Source organism: Lineus longissimus, chromosome 16 (assembly GCF_910592395.1).
Source record: "Lineus longissimus chromosome 16, tnLinLong1.2, whole genome shotgun sequence".
In the NCBI taxonomy this organism is placed as follows: domain Eukaryota; kingdom Metazoa; phylum Nemertea; class Pilidiophora; order Heteronemertea; family Lineidae; genus Lineus; species Lineus longissimus.
Genome location: NC_088323.1, coordinates 1,074,590 through 1,096,291, shown reverse-complemented (window position 1 = coordinate 1,096,291; position 21,702 = coordinate 1,074,590). Strand labels below are relative to the sequence as shown.

Sequence of the window (21,702 nt, the reverse complement as noted above, 5' to 3'; positions counted from 1 at the left end):
ATTATTACGACACCAACTAACCAAATTTCTTATTGCTATTATGTCAACCAGGTCCATTTCAGAAAGAAATACCAGACGACTAATTCAACACGGCCACAACGCACAGCTTTTCTCGATTGAGACTGCGTCACATATGCCAGAAAGTGGATGCTAGTATTCGTAGTTCTGTGGTACCATGCACCAAAGCAACGGACAAACAAAATCTAACTAAAGCAAGGATAGGACTCTAAAGAACCTACAAGTTGCGTCATATGCGTCTTCCCAGTCTCCGGCCGTAACCATTTGTTTGCCTGCCGTAACCTCATATATGAACTGTTGCCGGTCTCCCCGCCTTCTCCGGAGGTAAACTACATGCAAGACAGAGACAAGCCGTTAGAGGGAAATGGTCATGCGATGGATAGAGACCAACACTAGTGTCTTGTTGGTTCTGTAAACTCAGTGATGTTACCCCCCGGCGCCCCCCCCCCAAAGAAAACGTGCTTAAGTGTGATAATATCAGCCATAGACATGATAGATTATGATGCTGTCCAGCAAAGAGAGACACGTGATGATATGAATAATCAGTTGATGCTTTTACTTTAGTTTTGTTCAAAAATGGGAAGTTTGAATGTATATACACGAGGTTTCAAGTTAAAGCACTTGAAACGAGTCTTTCCCTATACCATATATTCATTCATAATATCAACCAACGCTGCAAGATGTAAATTGGTGAGTCGATGGCATACATCTAAAGGCTACGGATTAATGTATAGTCGCATCGTGGACAACCCGAGTCTTATGGATACTAGAGACGATGTTATTTCGTTCACCCAACTTCTTGCTAGAACCTATCTTCACGTTCTGTATCTTTGATAGATTTATGTCAATACCTGATGAGGTTTTCAGAAGTGCATACTCTCCAAAAGATGAAAGAATATACGGCATACATAATTTACAAGAAAAACTTCTAAACTTAAAATTTAATAGATGTTGTAGAAGATCTACTTAAAATTGACCGAAATCAATGGCAGGCGCATACGCCTGTGTATGATCGCATAGGTTGTTAACTTTTCGAATATGCATTGCATATTCTGTAAGAAGCAACGTAATGATAGAGGGTCTACCTATAGACTAGAGCTGTAGAAAGTTTGGGGTTTACTAATTACTATACATGAATGTTATCTTATCGTGGTGTACACTGGGGGAAAGGTCTGGGCATAGATGCAGCTTCGGGGTTAAGACGGCAACGCATAGTACAAGTACACAATGAATGAAGGTGGGAAGGATCCTTACACCATACAGTTTACCCGAATAAGTGTGAATAAATGCATTATTAGAGTTATTGAACCGTAACCAAGCGGTTAGGAATACAGCATTCAATCGATTGTCTACATTTGGAGAATACCGATTGGTTGATGTCAGTGTTTTGGCTGTGAAATCAGGGTCAATATCGCCAACCTTGGTCAGAAATCAATCAAGGAGAAGGAAAACTCTGTTATGAAATACGGACAGCACATGTAAATACATGCAACAGTCAATTAGGTCAACCAATATGAAACAGAAGTTTTCATAAGAACAATTTGTACAAGAAGAAGAAGACAATATTTCAATGTACCAACAGATATTCTCGAAACGAAGCACAATCTCGTCGCATCAGCGTGTTCAAGCATTTTTATTCATTAAGTTTACCGTGTTGTATAACGGCTCTGTCTCGCGAAAGTTCATATCTTGTTGGTATCTGTTATTACGCTATAACATAGAAATAGTGCTTTAAGATGATTTTATGGGGAAGGGGCACTTCAGTATCACTTGGTATCAACATATAATTTATTTTCTGCTGAAAGAAAAACTATGTGCTCGAAAAAAAAATTGCTTGTGAGCGTATTTAAACCAGGAGTATAATCAACTGCCGAGGAGAAAAAAAAAGTTTGAGTGACCGTGTATCCTACTTTTTAAGGCTAATTCAAACTTAGGACCATTGCAATAGGGTTGGGGTTGATGTAAGACTTATAACATACAAATTCATGGAGGTCTATGACTCCTGAGTCTGGACTGTTGATCAGGGGGTTGTCCATCGGTGTTGGTATATACGAAACAGTGGTTGGCGAAGTAGACGTCGTCTGATCGTTCTGAGGCAAATAATTTGAAATCTATACACCGTTTTTACTAAAAAAACACACTCTCTTGCGGCTACTCTCTTTTAGGTTAATTGACCCTTATGAAATTTATTTGAACAAGTTTTTCAAAAAGAAATGCTATCGTTTCATAATCATAAAGGGTCGTGTTGGCGTTACAGCCAAACAATCGCTGATAATAATAATCATAGTTAATATTTTGCACTTCAATAGGTCGTCTTTTCCATACAGGTGCCCTTCCTCTTACTCAGTCATTAACAGCAGGACAGTGGGAAGATCAATATTACCCACATGACTGCTGTACACCTTTGTTAAAGCTACCACGTTTGGTGTAATAGTAGAACTATTTCCCAATGTCGTAAACTCACCGTTGTTCCACCCTGCATATCACCAGGAGCGGTTTCTGGCAGGTCTAATCTCAGACACAGAATCTTGGCTAGGAATCCAAAGCAGATCTTCTTGATGTAGTCTGGTACCTCTTTACCCCGGAAGCCCTTGTGGTGGATGTTTAAAGTAAAGACGGTCATGGCAGTGGCGAACGAGACAATTGCTATAGTAATACCATAGTAGAGGCCTGCAAAGGAGAAAGCGCTCAAATGTTGGGTGATATTAGTAACGACGAGTATATGCTTCATTAAAGTGCTTTGCTCCGTGTGGTATATTTGCCTGAAGCCTAATTCTTCACATGTCCGGAGTAAATGATATCAAATACAACAACAGTGTACCTACCTATAAGTGGTAATACATCCGACGTAGCTGGCATACTATCCGCCACTATCATTAGGAACACAGTCATGGACAACAGCGTCGTGATCCCCATGGTTATTTTTTCACCCGAGTCAGACGGCACGTAAAAACCCAAGAGTGCCACTAAAGTTATCAAATTACACGGCAATACCATGTTGAAAATATAGAACAGCGGTTTCCGTCGCATCTGAACAGTGTACACCACCATTGGCCACGGGGTAATGCAACAAGAAAATGTTATATTTTTCTCCTCCACGTGCAATTCTACTAATTGCCATTCTGTGTTTGGTATATAGTTCGTCTTGTCTCCTTCGTCTGATGTTGTTTTTAAAAGAATGTATTTCGAGTCGTAGCTCCATGATCCGAACCACATGCTACAGTTTTGTTCGTCAAACGGAAAGTATTTTACATCGACGGAGCAGCTGCTTTTGAATATGACCATTGAAAGCCACGTGACGTTGCCGTCGCTGGTCACCATAATGTTTGTGCTCATTGACGACCAGTGGGAGGCCGAGTCGGCGCTGTAAAAAGAAAAACAAATAGTTTAATGAATGTCAAATGAAAGGACGAAAAACCTTGTCCCTTATCGTGAATAGAGGGTTGGTTGATCAAAGCCAATGAGTTGGAATATGACATGCCCGCCTTTTGTCAAGATGGTTATCATCATCCGGCCAGCGGGCTGACCCAGTGCACGGAATATTCCCAACTGGGAGCATACGAATGGCACTACGACATCACAGACTTGTGTAATGTAAAGGTGGCCAAGAATGATAGGTGCCCGTACGTGCCTCGCCTGTGTAATCCAATGGTGACCTTCTTGTCAACCTGAAACTAAGGCATGACTCTCCTGCGTCTTGATTTACTGCAAGAGTTTTGCAATCGGTACGAATTATCCAGGGTGAACAATCACAGGATGGGGCATGGTTAATGGTATAGAGCGGAGATCAAGGATTCAATCCAATACACACTGAAGATGTATCAAGACAAAAATGGTATCATTGAATATAACACGTAACTTTGTTACCTTTTTTTACACTACTTACAACTTACCTCGGATGAAATGTTTGACACAAATCAATACACAAAACTGTACATTGTACAGTTATGTGATCCAATGCGATTTTACATGAACTGGATTTCGGTATAGTAGGTTTGATTGTTGATGTCAGTATGTTTTTGTAATATTACGAAGTACATTTCACATAATTTAAAGATGATTTTAAGACATTTGCATTTGTGTGAAATGGCATATAAAATTAAAGGCAACATTCGTTTTCATCCGTTAATCATAGTGAATGAAGAGGAAAGAAGTTATATTGAAGACAAATTTAGAAGAACATTTATTTATCTAGTCTACTGTGTTTTCACCACAACATTTATCATTCCGAAAAGTTTAAATAGAAAGAATTTTTAAATCATGCTTTCTTACAATCAAACTTTGATTTAAGTTAGGAAAATAGCATTCAGAAAAAGCGATTGCGTTTTTCGATCGACATATATATGTAATGTAAATTTATGTAGATTTTGAAGCAAAGAAAGTAAATGCGACAGAAAGGTTAAGAGACAAAATGTAATGAAAGTTTGAACATGCTTAAAGTGATTGTGTGATTAAATTATACAGTTACAAGTCAATGCCTTTATATCCAAATCTCCAAAACACATCTGGGTTTCTTTCATATCCATGAAAGATAAGCAAGTTTAGCTTAGGGTTATTGATAATCAGATAGTTGTAATACTTTCTTGCTTTATTCAGCCTTAACAATATCTTAAATGTCTGTATTTTAAATATATCGACATATCATTTCAAGATGTTTAGCCAAACGGTAGTTGTTGCAGAGTTGAACAGCATTTGATCGTTATAAAGGTAATATCACAGTTCTAGGTTAGCACAAGAAACTACTATTGACTGTATATTGTGTAAATTGATTTATCTGTCATATATTCACACATGACAACGCCAACTTTAATAAGCAGGTTGAGCGCTGTGATTTGCTTTTAAATGCATTTTTATGGATGGCGTGCAAATCTAACTAAACCTTATCACCTGTCACGAGTTGAATATATCATGTATGTCTGTGGAAGAACATTGCTTGATTATAAATATATTGGCCAAAATCTGAATAAGCATGAAAAAGGACACATGCCGAGTACATGTGTGATAGTTACGAAGCATTTTATTCTCTGAATCAGTGAGATTCTGCGGCTACAGTGGACGACAACAGAACATACTTAGTTCCAAAAGTAATCAATTCGTGACTAGACCAGGACAAATTGAAACTGATTTTCCCAATTGACGTTAGCTTTTTATGAGATCGCTTACAGAACGTGGATTGGCTCTGACCTGATCGAATGATCCACTGAAAGAAAAACATTCTCATACTGATTGGTCGCAAATTGACCTCCACTTTTCATGACATGAGCGTTCTTTGGACGTAGATTACGGTTGATAATACATTCGTCTACGCTAGGCAACAGGACGGGATCCAGAACGAGACGGCCCAACTCCCTTTTCAAAACATACTAAATTTACAGCCCAAAGCAGTGCTACAGATTTGAAGCATCACAAAGCAAGTACTCCATCGTTAAATGTGCATTCATGCCATTCTTTGAAGGCGTTTTAAGTTCGCTAGGTTTGCACTGCACTCAAAATAAGCAAATACAGCAAGCTTCAGAGTCAGATGGATGTAATGATATGACGAGGCAGCAAAACTCCTTACCTGGGAAACCCCTTTTAATCATTAGCCCCACTCATTAAAAAAAAGACCCGTGTTTGAACAAAGTTGCTAACAAATACATGTCTGTACCTTTTATTTTTTTTTGGTATGGAGATATTCTGCTTGAATAATGCGAGGTTTTTTACGTTTTTCAATTTGGCCAAATAATTTTGGGGTGTGATTTTGTATTGGCACACATAATTTGGTTTTGATTACTTTGCAATGTATCTAAGAAATCAATATGCATGACGTCGAACAGTCTTCAGTACGTTAAAACAAGTTTATAAAGAAGATGATTTGTTTTTATTGTGTACTTTTGTGGATAAGGTGGTACGTTATGTGAATGTTTTAATCTGCAACACGTTGTTTATCTTTTCGTACAAGGGTCAAACATGTGAGAAGGCGAACAGAAAATGCGAATAAAACCATCAAATAAAAAAAAGACAAAATGTCTTCCATGGCCGTGCCGACAACTGATTTACATACATACTTGTTGTATAAAATCGTATCAGGTTTCCATGCCACATCGTAAGGCAAAACTATCTCTTTTATACCATTATAGTCAGTGGAGTTCCATTTTAATTTTACATCCTGCCAGTTCTGAAAATGCATGGATTGTAGAGAGGTTAACATCGTTGGACTGTAGTATTGTTATCCCTTGGAAGAGCTCATTTCAAATGGAGTTTGTAGAGAAAGTTATACATTCTATACCATACTTGCCATTTCATTATAACCTTACATAGAGATTATCGGCTCGGTAACCTTTCTTTAAAGGCCATTTTGTACCTTTACATGTATCCACATTTTCCACAACGATGCGCTGTGAAGCTAATAACAAAATATTTTGAAGTAGAAATTACTGTTCCAGAACATTCCATGATTGAAGATTGATGAATGCCAGTGTAACACCAAAATAATTTATTATCAATATGGTGATTTCAGTTCTATTTACCGGCCACGATCTGACAGTGTGTTGTATATAGAATGCACAACTCGTCCCATAAACTCGTCCTGAGATGAACTTCCTGTACTTACTTATTATACAGGAGTATATCAGGCCTCCAGGCGACATCATAAGGTAACATGACCTCTTTGATGCCGCCATAATCTGACGAATTCCACACAAACTTATCGTCATACCAATTCTGCAAAAATAAGTGGTTAAATCATGACATGGTGGCATGCATGTTAACTTCGCACTCTCACTCAGGGACTAACTACAGATCATAAGGGATAGCACTGAGATACTTTCATAGGTAAATTTTCAATTTTATCCTTTGCTATTTGGATTGATAGTTCGTTGTTATCGTTTTGATAACAAACCACTTACACACGATCGCCAAATGAAGTCTACGTACGCACTAAACCGAAAGTAGCTGCCGAAATATTCATCTTTCATAGTCATAACTTGACAAGGGAGTGGGTGGACCATTAGTGATGTAATACAAGTCTATACCTTCATGGTCGTATCCAATCGCTGCCAAACAATATGACTTTTAAGAACCACCAGATAGTTAAGATATACATTTTAACACGTTTCAACTCATGCAAATATCCAAGTGCTACCCCAATATGTTATCCTTGTACGCATGCTTGGTGACCCCTGACCTTGCCACCTGACTTACTTGTTGTAAATGAGAGTGTCGGGTCTCCAAACCGTATCAAACGGCAATACTATCTCAGCAATGCCATTATATTCCGTCCTATTCCAAGAAAGGTTAGGATCTAGCCAACCCTGAAAGTAAAACTAACATCTACACTAACTATTGCAGGACACTAAAAGACAATGTGACGGTCTTATTCAAAGTTGAAAGAAAACTTTACAGGTTGTTATATTTTGTAGCTACACGTACTAATCGTAACCTTGTATGACAGTGCGAAATGATGAACATATACTATACCTACTTCAATCTGCATCGGAGAATGTTTAGACAGTTATGATGTTTAGGTCTCCAAACCAAGCAAAGAAATTCGGTTGACCTTCGTCGCACACTTCAGGTTCGACATACTAGGTAGTTCTACCATTTAAAACTAGGTGGCCATTCTTGCAACCAGGCATTAATAGATCTTTTACTGATAGTTACACTGATACATCAACTGACTCAACTAGCGACTCTTCCATTTCATTATATTAAAACCAGCAAGTAGGTCATATTTTGGTTGACACATCTGCATTAATGCTCACATTGCCTTTCTGGTAAATATGGTGCTTTTTCTACAGTGATGTGAATCTAGGTTGGATAGGACCTAGAGTGTGCAGCTAAGTAGTTTACTAGTATCTCCCTACTTTCTTCGTCTACTGAAACTGGGGAGATATTAGTCTAATCTGTTGATTACAATACCACCATACTACCACCTAAACTAAACCAAGAAAGGGATTGTGTTAGGAACATATCATGATCATTTGCAAAACCTCCGTCACAAATGTCTCTCTCATTGAACTCGAAGATAGTGATATGCAGTTATCATCTGAAATCAAAACTTCATCAAAGGGAAGGAAACCTAGCGTGGAGAAAACCGGGTTATCATGAAAATGGAAAAAAGTATTTGATCAGCAGAAGTTAGCCTGCAAACAGACTGAACAACTACGCCAACAGCGCACTATCAATTTTTTTATCCAATTATCTGGAAGTGCTGATTCAGCACTTTAGCCTCTTTAGATCTTCCGTCTGTCCCATGATTTTTAGTCAAAGATTGGATGAGAATTTGATAGTGTCCGAGGCTATTGCCATGGTCCAAAATACAAAACGCCTTCGACAGACGTATGTTTATATGCACTGATTATCACGCTAGATATTATTCAATACCAATGGAACAAAAAGAAGAGCAATGATTAATTTGGATATACATCGTACTATATACACCAGAAACCATACAAAGCATGGATTAGTTATAATACGAATGCAGGGAGTTGACATTGTAAACACTCAGCTGGTACACTGAAAATAATTCGATGAAGATATCGGCGTAATTCGAAACGGCAGCACTTTGAAAGGATCACAGTCATATACATGTACGTAGGAGGAAATGATAGCGATTCAAGAATACGATTGAATTAGCACTGTTCACATTGATGAAGGCTATGAACTTTTGAAGGCTAGTTGAATTTGTGAAGAGGCTACAGAAAATTTAGAGGTCGAGTTGCAAAACTTTGACGTGTAGCTCTTGTTGGATTGCAGGGACGAGATCATCGAATACCATGCTGGCTGTGTTTAATATCCACAAAATGTATGACCACACTCACCTGATTGAGCCAGCAGTTTGTTGTGATGATTTGGTTTTTCTCATCCTAGAAAATGAACAAAAAATATATTTGGTACCACTTCACTGATCAACAGACTCCAGCTAGTTAGGCCTACCTCTGACTAAAGTTAAAGATGAAAGCGAAACCATTGCCATCCTTCACAAACAATAGGGACGAAGCTTATACGCCCCCTTGCAATACAAAAGCACTGATTAGATTACTGTGTGATACGGAGTGAATGATCGCCAGGTCTCCCATTGGCCAAAACGTGTCTACATAAGGCGGAATGAATGGTAGTTTACACCCTCATTGGTCGATCGCCTTACCACGTCAATGATTTGACTGAGAGCGAGGCCGAATGTGACATTCATTGGTTCAGTAGCATTCCTCGATGGACGGATTCGTTTGTCGTAGTTGCGAAGAAGATCGTGGATTAGCCGGTATTCGTTGTCGTCAGCAAAGGTTAGGCAAGCTACAAAGAAAGAGAAAATAAAGCAGGTCAAGACAGCTTTTGGATAGTCTATAATTACTCAGTGACTGGTGGTTTTGCTGCCACCATAAGTTAGGGTTCGAGCGAAAAAAAACGTGGAGGTATCGATGGCTGGAATAGACTCAGAGACTTAAAGGGTTAAATGGATGCATTGCACAACTATCCAACCAATCGAAAGTGATAACAGTGCAATTTAAAATAAACCGGCTACAACATGTTATCAAGACTAACCTGCACATCGTACGTCAAGCCAACAGCAGAATGATGGCATTTTGTATTGATTTCGAGGTGTTTAAGGTACTTGATGCAACTCGTATCGGTCCTGTTGACATGCAATATTAAACATCATGTACATGTACATGTATGCAATGACATTTTGAAAACTAATTACATTATGAACAATCACCTGACCTCTTCAGTTCATTTAACATGTAAAATATTCATGTTTTCAATACTGTATAGATACTGGTATGTCATTCTGAAGTGTCTTTTTGCTATATTTCGGCAGAACAATCATGTAGTCTAGTAATACTCTGAATTTTGGAATTTTTTTCCCTGGAATAACCACTTGTATATTATGATGAGGTGCTGTTGTGTGGTGCGTTCTCTTGGCATTTCGTGCACGAAAACTAATAAAGATCTGAAAGCTGACATGAATCCATAAACACCCTGATGGCCAAGTTAGAAAACACAAACGCCCGACCACCAAACGACCAACTGCTTTTGAAAAATGACACCCAGCGACTTGTCTCACTTGACTGCACAAATAACAAGTTCATTGACGAGACAGGTCACAGAGACGCTCTCGTGAAAAGAAAACAAATGAAAAAATATATTCCTCGCGCGGATTCGAACACGGGACCCTCTACACTTGATCCTTGCCGTCTTAACCACTATGCCATGAAGCAGTTATTGTAAACAAACATATTTTTCATTGTTCATTTCACGTACAAGCTTGACAGAATGACGTCTTTTGTGCCATCTGTACCATATTCTATTTGAAAGTGGCCTTTAAAATTTGCCCTTTTACAAAATTGGCAAAGTGAATTCATAAGATACATAATCAGGAGATGAACATGATACCCTGTGATGATCATATGAGCACACATTTTTTTTTCGAGTTTAAAGATGCAAAACAATTTCCCGCTTTGCTAGTACTAAAACCATGCGTGTATTGAGGAACTGTCTGATGAGGTGGCATTCGATTTCAAACACGCAATGACAGATGAACTAAAACTCATATCTGTGCTCTACACGCAGTGCTCTGTTGGTGAATACGGTAGCGCCACGACGGCCTGCTGGTAGTCTATCATTATCTGAGGGCATTTGAAACATGGCCGGCTGACCGGTCGTTCAAAACACGGCGGTCTTAGTATTTTCTACTTTGGCCGTTAGGGTTTTGATGCATGCATGTCAGCTTTAAATACGAATTTCTCTCTGCCCCGAGCCCACATCGAGAACTTTAAGGCCAAGCGTAGGCCTGTGTGTTTCGTCACGAGCTTACCAGCATCAGCGTTACGCATATCAAAAACACCATTCAATCGAAATTTTACTACATTTTCATCAATGGCCTTCAGAGTCGACCGACGATCAAACACAATCGTGATACTTATCTATCTGTCATATAATAAACGCAGATCACCTCTCCATCTCCAATAATCAGCCAAGGATTAACAGATATTAGATAGGCAAAAAAGGATATCGATGTTTTCCCGTCTATTGCTATAATTGAGGTCAAATGATAGACGATCGGTTGGTGGCGGAATTGTTTTATTTCTCGGCGGAAATGTACGGTTCGCCTAGCATGTATTGTGTGCAGCGGATAGAGGCAGTAGTGCAGGAAATTGGTACACATGCACGTGGGAGACTGGGATGTATTCCATTTGATGAATCGAACGCTTCATTGATTATATGAGTTTCTTGTGGGCATTTTACGTTCATGAACTAAACTTCGAAAAGAGTTACTCATTTCTGGCCAGAATGGCACCAGCAAATTGATGAAGACAACCAAGTTAATCATGCACGGACACACATACTTCCCTGGTGTCGATTATTTCTCATCAAGATCTCACAGTGTGTTTTATAAACTTCAAAGTGATAACATCAGTCGGTAAATAAACAAGTTATTTGATCGCCTGTATCCAGTCAAGATACGAATCAGCGCGAGTATGTGCACCTGATTGATAGGTCGGTATCACATCACTCTGATGAAAGGTACCTTCCGCAATCAGTTTATAACATATTCTATTAGTCAATTTGCGCTATGAATTGTTGATACAAACTACTTTTGCAAGTTGTTTTAAGTTCAAAATTCTGAAAAATTTCAATGCCAAAATTGTTTGGGGCTGATGATGTTTCTTCATTTTGAGCGGAAGAAAAACAAGTGAAAAAATATTTGGACTTGAAATTTTTTTTCATCTGTAGCATGATAAATTCGCAACAGAAATCATGGCAGCAATCATCTTTTCACGGCAATTAGGCCCTTTGGTCGGGTTAGAGGGGTGAATTCGGTCATTGGGACCGCCCAATCCAGTGGTTGTGGTCTGGGTAACGGGGTGGTCGTCATGTTACCGGGGGCCTTGTAATGGTAATTAGAGAGGAAACCATTATAGGTTATCACATGGCTTGATTAGACATGTTTGCCAAGGAAATAGGTAGCAATTCGGCCAGATTCTTTATCGATGCTATCACAACACTCGTCAAAGGCTAGGGCAAAAGAGATACGTTTCGGCGAAGGCTGTGTCCTAGTGACGAGTGTCCCGAGGTCTCTCGTTATTCGCTGCTAATCTCTCTATTGAATGTAGCCGATAGGAATGACCTTTCACAGCACGTATTATATCAATTACTCACGCAAACACCTGTTGTAAATGAAAACCATGATATTACTATAAATGCAGGGACAGACAGGGAGTAAATGGCTTAGATGATACAAAATGGGGAAAGATGAAAATGTACAAAATAATACAACACTGCACTAACCTGTTGTAAATGAAAACCATGATATTACTATAAATGCAGGGACAGACAGGGAGTAAATGGCACAGATCTGTAGTGCCAAAGGCCTACATTCCCTGAAAGATTAACATAACAAAGCCCCATAGGCCTAGAAGGAATAACTATATTAGAATAACTAGGCCTAGACCCTTTAACCCCTTAATACATGGTAACATGAAGTTCAAGGGTATTTACTGACAAATACCTCAATCCGTCACCATAAAATCGGGAAGCTACATTGATCAAAATATAAAAGATTTCTTCCTTCTTGCACTACACCTTGCTTTCCATTATCAACTGGGCAATAGGCATATTTACACCTCTGTCACTCAGTAAAAATAGACCAGCCCTTTCTTCAACACACAGATTTATTGGTCACTCTACAAAGTGCTCTGGTGCTTAAACGGTCAGACTGATAATGTGATGGGTCACTCTAACCGCAAATCAAATTTCCCTAGCCTAAATTCCACCATTGACCAGTCTCTGCTACCCATTTAGTGGTATTACTTCAGTAAACACCGCACATTTTGGTTCATTTGATTTGTATCTTTGACTGATGTGTCCGCCATATTTGCATAGGAACTAAGGGTACAACAGACAAGACGTGCGCACTAGCTCTTGCAAGTCTTTCTATTTGGCTACCCTATCTGACGCAAGGTATTCTGAATCGAGATTATACAGATAACTGCGGCTCAAACGAAATCTGCTTTGAATGAAGCCGTGGACACGAAGCCAGGGAATTGTGGAGGCGTGAAGAAGTATGTTCAGACTCATAAAGCTACCAACTTTTTCCTACCAGCTCACTCAGTGCATTATATCAAAGCTAAAGAGATATTGTGGTTGATTTATATCGGGGAAGAGACACGAGCCAGACACAAATAACACGTGTGCTACTGTTTTTTTATGTTTCAAAGCATATCTGTATTTTGAAGGCAACGCTTAGCCCCAGGCCATTGGTAGATATAGTGTTATGTTTCGCCATAATTATGGGACTGATAATTTTCGACAAATTGCTCACTTTTTATAGCAGATAGACTCCACAAACACTGCAATGGTCATATTAATAATAAATCAGGCGGGAAGTTCTCTCTCTGCTGCACGCCGACAACAGGCGATTGTTCTCTCGTAAGTATTTAGACGGAAATCCATCAGTATTAAATCACCCTGATAGGACAAATGCCAGATGACCGTAGGAAAACTGCGAGCAGCTCGTGGAAGAGCATGTTGCCCTGTGTTTAAACACCCCAAATGACCACCAGTTTCAAAGAGTCCTAGCGCTAACGCTGGTGTTAGATCTTAAGCTGTATGTATCTGTCAATACGAAAAAGATAACGCCAGCAACGAGATAACACCGACGCTAGCGACTAAGCCAGTAAGGAACTCAGTGAAAGACTCGTGTTATTTCAGCTTCAGACAACTGATCCTGCTGAAAACTGGTTTCTCGGAGATATTCTGGGAGCAAAAGACATTTGAAACGGGCATCCCACGACCTGCTGGAATAGGTGGATTCGCAACGATGGACAACATGACTGAAACAACCCTGGCGGACGACGGAGTGATCCTAAACAGGCGATTATGTCTCTATCCTATTTACGGAGTCACCGACCTCGATTCGCGGTTGATGTATTACTTTGTAACCTACGTCCCGATGCATCTGTTTGTTGAATTCTTCGGCGTGATCGGTAACGGCCTCTCATTCGTCGTCTTGGGATTGGAGAGGCCGTTCACATCAACCTCTGTACTACTAAGGTGCCTGGCCATCTCAGACACGTTGGTTTTGCTAGGCCGTTTCTTCTTTTCGACGATGGTCCAGCTATACCAGTTCTTGGGGGTCCTTCCAGTTTACAGAAAACTCTACGAGATGGGGTACGCCTATTTATGGGCATTTTTCTGGTTTGCAAAGACGTGGTCTGTTTACATTACGATATTCGTGGCGGCGGAAAGATACATTGCCGTCTGCAAGCCACTGCGCGCTGCGTCCATCTGCACAATACGGAACGCCCGCATTGTATGTCTCTCTGCTATGATTTTCTCCATAGTCTATCGCATCCCGTATCTTTTCCCTTACACATCTCAATTGAAATACGATCGCTGCTCAAAAACCTACTTGCCAAAACTTTCCTATAGACCAATGAACTCTAATCCGTTTTACGTATTCATTTACCAATTGTTCCTACACAATTTTCTGATGTCTTGGTTCCCGATATTCAGTATGGGGTTCTTCACACACCGTCTAATCTCTGCACTGAAGAAATCCGCCTCCAATACCCTCAGCACAAGTGGCGGTAGAGTTGCTGACAATGTTAGAGCAACCACCATCAGAGTCCTGGCCGTAGTATACATTTTCATTATACTGGAGCTACCAGGTTCCTTAATACAAATCGTGGCTGTCATGCGTAAATATGGTTATTTCTCGGACAAAATCGACTATTGGAAGTATCATTATCTTCTGACCTTCTTTTATTTTCTGAGCGTGGTGAACTGCTTCATCAACTTCTACATATATTGTCTCACTGGATCTCGATTCAGGCGGACCCTGAGAAAAGTACTTCATCTGCCGAAGGTTATAGGAAGAAAGTGCAAAGCCCCAACACCTGGGTCAGCCGATCATTATGTTGGCGCCCAATAGGAGGCACAGTCAAGATGCCATCACACTATTGCTCTATGTTCCAAAAGATGCAAATCTCGTATCAACGATAATAAAAAGCTGTTAAAAATTGCTACATGTACAACATTGGCCTTTACTAGCAAAATGGTGTTTTGACTATAATTATAATCAGAGCTATAACGTGTAGAAAAAAATAAAGCATAATCGTTACATTATTTCGGTTTTAAGCCTTTGTTATTCTTATTCAGTGTAGGAAACAGAACTCGGGTTGACTTGGATAAAGTTGATGTTAACAGTGATGTTATGTACATTTCTATACACAAACATCAGTACTATCTCCAGCTTTCTAAACCCAGTTTCCTCCGGCAAATGTCTTAAGATGCATCAGCAACGGAACACGATCTAGTACAAGAGGAACTTCGTGGTTTAACTGCTGTAGTTTACTTTGCCCATGCCAGATTATGGGTTCCCCATGGTTGCGTGAAGACTTGAAACCTTTTGAGATCAAAGCCATCCTTTTATCGACTTCATGAAATGAACATTTCGTACTATATCAAGCCCTTTTTCGTCTGTTAGGTCAGTCTCTCTCGCACTTCTTTCACACAACAATGTCGGCGATCGAACCACATTTACATGACAGCGAACCCGATAGAAAATAACAGTCGCTGTCAATCACGCTCATACAACTAAGGAAATGAAAGGATGAAAGCTGCAGTAACGCCATTCATGAAAGAAAATCCAAAAAATGGTTGAAAACCGGATAATTAAAGCATAATCATGCACACTTTTGTTGTATATCCAATAACAATTTGGTTTTCATTACTTCACATAAATGAAATTATGCATTTGATTATTTACATGCAGCCGGTACCTGTGAATGCACTTTTAGATTGCTGCATGAGTCGACATTTTTATACGGCCGAATAATCATATTTTCTCAGCATTCAAATGTTCAAAATGACATCTTACATGCACAAATTGGTTATAGCCTGCTGGGGCTGGCAATAGGAGAAAGAATTATTGAAATGTAGAGGCATTGAAATGGCTAGGCATCAACCAGTTATTCTTTAAATCCATTCAAGTTGTGTATGGAGTCTGAAAAAGGCCTGACATGTGCTTTCAAATTTTCTATGGAATCGGCTAACCTAGTCAATTTCCGTAGGTGATCGGTCGCCAAAGCATTGTAACCTTGCGACAAATATCTGATGTTTGGCCACTTTCTCTGGCGAAATGCGTGGTTGGAAACCAGTCGCGGCTCAATCACATCACGCAGGTGAGCAGGTGTGATTCCGATCGAAACAGATCGAGCCAACATTTTGAACAAGATCAGGGAATATCGCAGGGAAGTTAATGCAAGTAACCAACAACACGACTTCCACAAACTACGTTACGTTTGACTAACCATATCAGTTGTACCACTCTTCAGGTGGTCTATGAAATGTTATCGTCAATCATTTTCAATTCAATTTTGTAATTTGGAGTTTTTACCAAGGATTATTGTAAAGCTACTGACATCTTCAAGAAATTACATGTAGGGTAGAATGCAGTATGTGTAGCCCCTGCATTGTTTGATGCATGGGGATATCAATCATTGTCATAGGGAAGGGCTACAGTTAAACCGGGGCTGCAAATACCCCATTCTATCTTATACAGGCATGTCTTAATATTCTTGTAAGCTTCTCAGAAAATATCTTCACTAAGAATCTTTACAAGAATCGTGTAACGAATGTATATGATCTTATATGGATTTCGACCTGGGCTAGTAGAAGCACAGGGGCAAAAAAACTGCGGGATCATCGCGACGCATATATGACTCCTACGTTCTATAAAAACCTATAAATCCTGTGTTCGCCCTGCAAACCACGGTTAGGGAGAGCAAATAGAATTAGATGATGGAGGACTTGCTGTTATTTACCAGTAATTGATTTCCAGCATTTTCCCCAATGGTCATCCTTGTTAATCAGATATAGATGTACTCTCAATGATCACCGGCCTCTATTCCATCAGGCCATTTCGCGGTACCGGTTTGATTGCACACCATGCTTTGAAGGTTGCCGCTACGAAGTTTTAAAAACTCCAGGGTCTATCGGTGGTTTGATCAAGTGATCTACCCAAATCGCCAACAAATCAGATTCGGCAGTTAAGTGGTTTCATTTTTGGCCTAAAGGGCCTAAGCAGTGCAAACTATCGTCCTTTTTTGAAGCACAACACGAGTTGTACATGCAGCAATAACAGTACATATAACGAAAGCTACAAAATGGCCGCTGAAGAAGCAGTATGCAATTATTCGAAGCAATGTGCAATATGCAATACGCACCACCACAACATGAGGTGCATTACCCACAATGCACGGTGTGCACATGTTCTAATCAAACTCATGTCGTATTTAGCTTTACAGCACATACACACGAGCTAACGCAATAGTTAAAGGCAAAGCCACTAGCAATGGATAAAAAACATGTTAACATGATCAACTTAATTACAATTGTCATTTTTTTGAAAACTGCATAAATCATACAAGGTGTCAAATTATCGATATTGGAATGATTTTTTTCGTTCTTTACGGTCATCATCAAAGCGGTTGGTTTCGACAGCAAATTCAATTATGTACACCAGATAATAATCGGACAGGAGGATGTGCTACTCGGATACTAAATCCAACCGGACATTTTAGTATGATAAAGTCAAGTTAATGTGAAGTGACACCGTCACGTTGCCAAGAGCCTTATCACTCTTTCAAATGGACGTTCAGGGAGACTGCCTTTCGTCGCCAATTATCTCGTAAAATATTTAACAGGAGAATAGCTTTATCGATGTAACGAGTACTGGTTGAATAAATACTATGAAAACAAGACAAGGGCCAAGCTGGCACATGAAGTCATGATAATCGGACAATATATGTGGTCGCCAGTGTATTGACTACTCACTGGTATCTAAACCGTACCTGTTGGATGGCATCGAACGACGGACGAAATCTCCACGTGAGAGGACCTCCATTTTTAAACATCGTTGGTGATAAAGTTGATGTCTAGTCATGTCACTGGAGTTACTCATCAGTAAATGAGGCAATGCCAGCAATATTGAGAATAAGAATATTGAGAATAAGAATATTGAGAGAATTGCACAAGACTAGTGCGATGAACTGCCCAAATATCACTGGTTACACAATGGACATGCTAGTATCGTGTCGTGGGTGTTATTCCGTCACTTGCCCGATATACCGATACGTTTTGTTGTGCAATTACTATTTCTAATGATGTTATGTCGAAGGTGATATCCTTTCAACTCAGGTCAACACCAGAACTGCGATATAGTACACTGAATAACCGTTAGTTTGCAGCCGGAACACACGCACAGCTACAATGGAAAACTCTTCGTTCACAACAGAAACGTCCGTAGCTGACCATGAACCAACAAATTGTCTCTATCCGGTGTACGGATTCACAAACTGGACGACGAAGAATTATTTTGACTTTATAATGTATATGCCGCTTTATCTGTTCATTATCGTCTTTGGTATCATTGGGAACTCTCTATCATACGTAGTGTTAGGTATGGAGAAGCCATTCACATCGACGTCTGTGTTGTTGCGGTCTTTAGCTGTCGCAGACACCTTGGTATTAATATCGCGCTTTATTCACTATACTTTATTACAACTGAACAAGTTTTTTGGTGTCTTTTCTGTTTTTTGGAAATTCTGGATGATTAACTTTCCTTACCTGTGGACATTTCTCTGGTTTGCAAAAACATTGTCCGTTTACGCCACAGTGTGTGTCGCGGCGGAGCGATTCGTCGCCGTTTGCAGGCCACTCCATGCTGCGTCGTATTGCACGATCAGGAACGCCCGCATTGCGAGTCTGTGTGTTGTGATCTTCGCTTTCGTCTACCGCTTACCGTATCTTTTCCCATACACGACGAAATGGAATTATGACCCCTGTACAGATACTTTCTTACCGTTACGAGCCTATCAACCGATGTATTTTAACATTTACTACATACTCATTTATACAGTCATTTTACACAATTTTCTCATGTGTTGGATCCCAATAACCACCTTGGTATTTTTCACCCGACGCTTACTAGAAGCACTGCACAAATCTGCCTCCGTCAGCCAAGTCACGGAGGGAGGTAGAACTACCGAAAATTTAAGAGCGACCACCGTCAGGGTCCTAGCTGTAGTGCATATTTTCATTATACTAGAGGTACCCAGCTCGTTGATACAAATAGTCGGCATCATGCGTAAATACGGTTATTTCGTGAACAAAATTGACTACAATACATATGCATATTTCCTGGCCACTACTTATTTTTTCGGCGCAGTCAACAGTTTTGTAAATTTTTACATTTACTGTCTCACCGGGACACGCTTTAGACGCACTCTGATGAAGGTACTTCGACGGCCGGTAGATATCGCCCGAAATATCAAAGTTCCCGCTCGGAAGTGAGGGACTTTTGATTCCTACTACGTTCAAGGGTACGTTTCAGGGAAGTGGTCGAACATAGATGTAGTGGCCGACCTTTCTGATTTAGTGAACGGTCGTTTACTACTTCGCTGTATGGAATATAATACAACGACAATCAGGACGACTACACAGTCAACTATTTCTGGCAGGATTTAGGCGAGACTGCCCACGAGACCTAGACGGCAAGCCGTTGTTGTGAAATGAGACATTTTGGTCAGAGAAAAGCATTTGCATTGCTTATGGTCGTTCGAGCATGGTTATGGTCAGAAACTCACCCTGCTTGATCGGACTCGAGAAGCAATCTCAAATCATTCAACTTGTATCATCACGAACTATAAACCAAATACCCAACGCCATAGGTCCGTCTCTTCATGATCTTCTAACTACGATTCTCATTCACAAACACACGCAGTGCCCGTTGCTGCAGCAATCTGTCATTCCAAAGCAGCATGCAATGCTGGGCCAGGAATGGATAACCCATGTAAGTCTGACTCAAGCTTACCTCGGCTCAAACTATCCATTAGTGCAAAGAAAACATATTTTTTATCATGTTGGATTCAGGCATGCCCAGCGCGTGCATTTGTTGTAGGCAAAGCCGCGAGTAACAGATGAAAAATATTTCAAGACGGTTTAAGTAACGATAATTGTCGTGTACATGTATAATCTCACACATACACACATCTGTACGGGGTGTCAAGTTATCAATATTTTTGTACGACGTGCTATAATTGTTCTGCGATCCTGATAAAAACGATTGTTTTTGACAACTACTTCAATATCTGTCACGCGTATACACGGTTCAGATCATCGGTCCTCAGCTGCTACTCCATCATCCCAGCACTTTGAGAATGGTACACGATTCAGTTAATCACGCAAGCTGCCACTTCTGACTGCTATTTACTTTACTTTACTTTACAAACGGTCTTTTCGAGGAATTATCGGAATTTCACTATCGCCAAATATAGCGTGAAAAAGCGAAAAACCTCGCAAAGAGCCGGAAATTCCAAAATATTGTCGCAACAGAGTATGATTAACTTAATCGTTTTTGTTTGGCTACGTGTTCTGTATTAAACGACAGCGTTGCATTTCAAGTAGTCAGTGTGGTGTTCACTGCTGCCAACATTGAAAATCTAGACTTACTTGACTACAGCTTTAGATTATGGTGTTCTGTCATGATGCTGGAGTTATCTTGATCAGTCTGAAGGAGATAACGCCAGCAGCAGGGCGGACACTGTGGCCAAAACGGTTAATACACCAACGGAACGGACCAACTGCACCCACGGACGGATGTTGGACTCGACTACCTACCTTAGACCAAGTATAGAAAAGGCAGATAACACTGTGCTCATGCTGCAAGGGAAGATGTTTGCCGTGTTCCTCTGGACTCCAGGTCTATATCCAGCATACTGGCACTCTCTTAAGGGGGAGATGATTTGTTTGCATTGCTGATGGTCGATCTAGCAATGTTACAATTACAACTAACCCTGCTTGATCGGACTCTGTGAGGAATGTCAAATCATTCATCATAATATTTCATTACAAACCACAGCCTCATAGTATTAGGCCTACTTGCACCAAAATAGAATGGTGTTATCAGTGGTTTCTGAGTTGTAATCACAGATTCGCACTGACACTAGGGCGGTGCAGTCGTAGTTTGAATGTTGCCGATGATAGGCATCGAAATCCAAAAGAGCTCGACTTTTCATTAGCGCGACGCTGCACCGCACCCAATTAACGCGTGTTATGTGCGTCGACTATTGGCAGAGATCCTCATTCATTAGTAATAGCAATGTGCCATTTCTGCGATGTAGGTAATTACGATAAGTCACAGGTCCGTCTCGTCATGATTCCTTTCCTACGGTTCTCATTCTCCATGTTAGTAATTAGCTTAATTCGCCATTGAGTAATTGACTATAGTTATGAGGACTACTTTTCTATGGTAGCTAAGCTTCTTAAGTGAGGAATTGATGCTCCTGATATGGCTGAGAGACAAGCATTTAGCCATGTCCATGAATTGCTTTATTAGGACGGGCTACTTTTGAAATGTGATTGGAAGATAAACGTGCCATCCTTTTATCATATACATTTGAAAGCAATGACAATGTTGACCCATCGCTTAACACACTTATTTACCATGATCATCCATCACACATCGAAGTGGTTGATTTCAGGTATTGCCAGTCATGATAACAAAAATAAAGATCAATCTTTCCCGCACGATAGGTCACTTTCGTTCCGTGCGTGCAAGTTGCTTGCACGAGTGATGATGCGGATAACCTGTCGTAGATACAATATACCCGCATTTGGCAAAATGTTAGAATATCTCTG

At 40.1% G+C, this 21,702-nt stretch overlaps 2 protein-coding genes across 10 annotated transcripts in view; one reads left to right on the top strand and one right to left on the bottom strand.

Moving 5' to 3' along the window:
• The window catches only part of LOC135500351 (ligand-gated ion channel 4-like), an 87,225-nt gene that overhangs the window by 4,252 nt on the left and 61,271 nt on the right, over nt 1-21,702 (bottom strand). For 3 of the 9 annotated variants that reach the window (XM_064791769.1, XM_064791771.1, XM_064791770.1), the window contains 8 exons: nt 9,146-9,291; nt 8,820-8,864; nt 6,611-6,720; nt 2,844-3,382; nt 2,483-2,688; nt 1,998-2,108; nt 1,669-1,728; nt 240-347 (listed from right to left, as the gene is read on the bottom strand). In XM_064791769.1, the coding sequence (XP_064647839.1) occupies nt 240-347; nt 1,669-1,728; nt 1,998-2,108; nt 2,483-2,688; nt 2,844-3,382; nt 6,611-6,720; nt 8,820-8,864; nt 9,146-9,291 (1,325 nt within the window). Of the gene's footprint in view, nt 1-239; nt 348-1,668; nt 1,729-1,997; nt 2,109-2,482; nt 2,689-2,843; nt 3,383-6,065; nt 6,176-6,610; nt 6,721-8,819; nt 8,865-9,145; nt 9,292-21,702 lie in introns of all 9 variants that reach the window. The other 6 variants (XM_064791772.1, XM_064791773.1, XM_064791774.1 and 3 more) reach the window with 6 other exon arrangements.
• LOC135500609 (G-protein coupled receptor daf-37-like) lies at nt 13,417-16,507 on the top strand. The gene is made up of 2 exons (XM_064792160.1): nt 13,417-13,428; nt 13,711-16,507. Exon 2 carries the CDS (start codon nt 13,820-13,822, stop codon nt 14,930-14,932), a length of 1,113 nt encoding a protein of 370 aa, XP_064648230.1. The 5' UTR covers nt 13,417-13,428; nt 13,711-13,819; the 3' UTR covers nt 14,933-16,507.

Excerpts from the sequence above, each read along its gene's own strand:
- LOC135500609 (XM_064792160.1), top strand. The coding sequence starts at position 13,820 with ATGGACAACATGACTGAAACAACCCTGGCGGACGACGGAGTGATCCTA.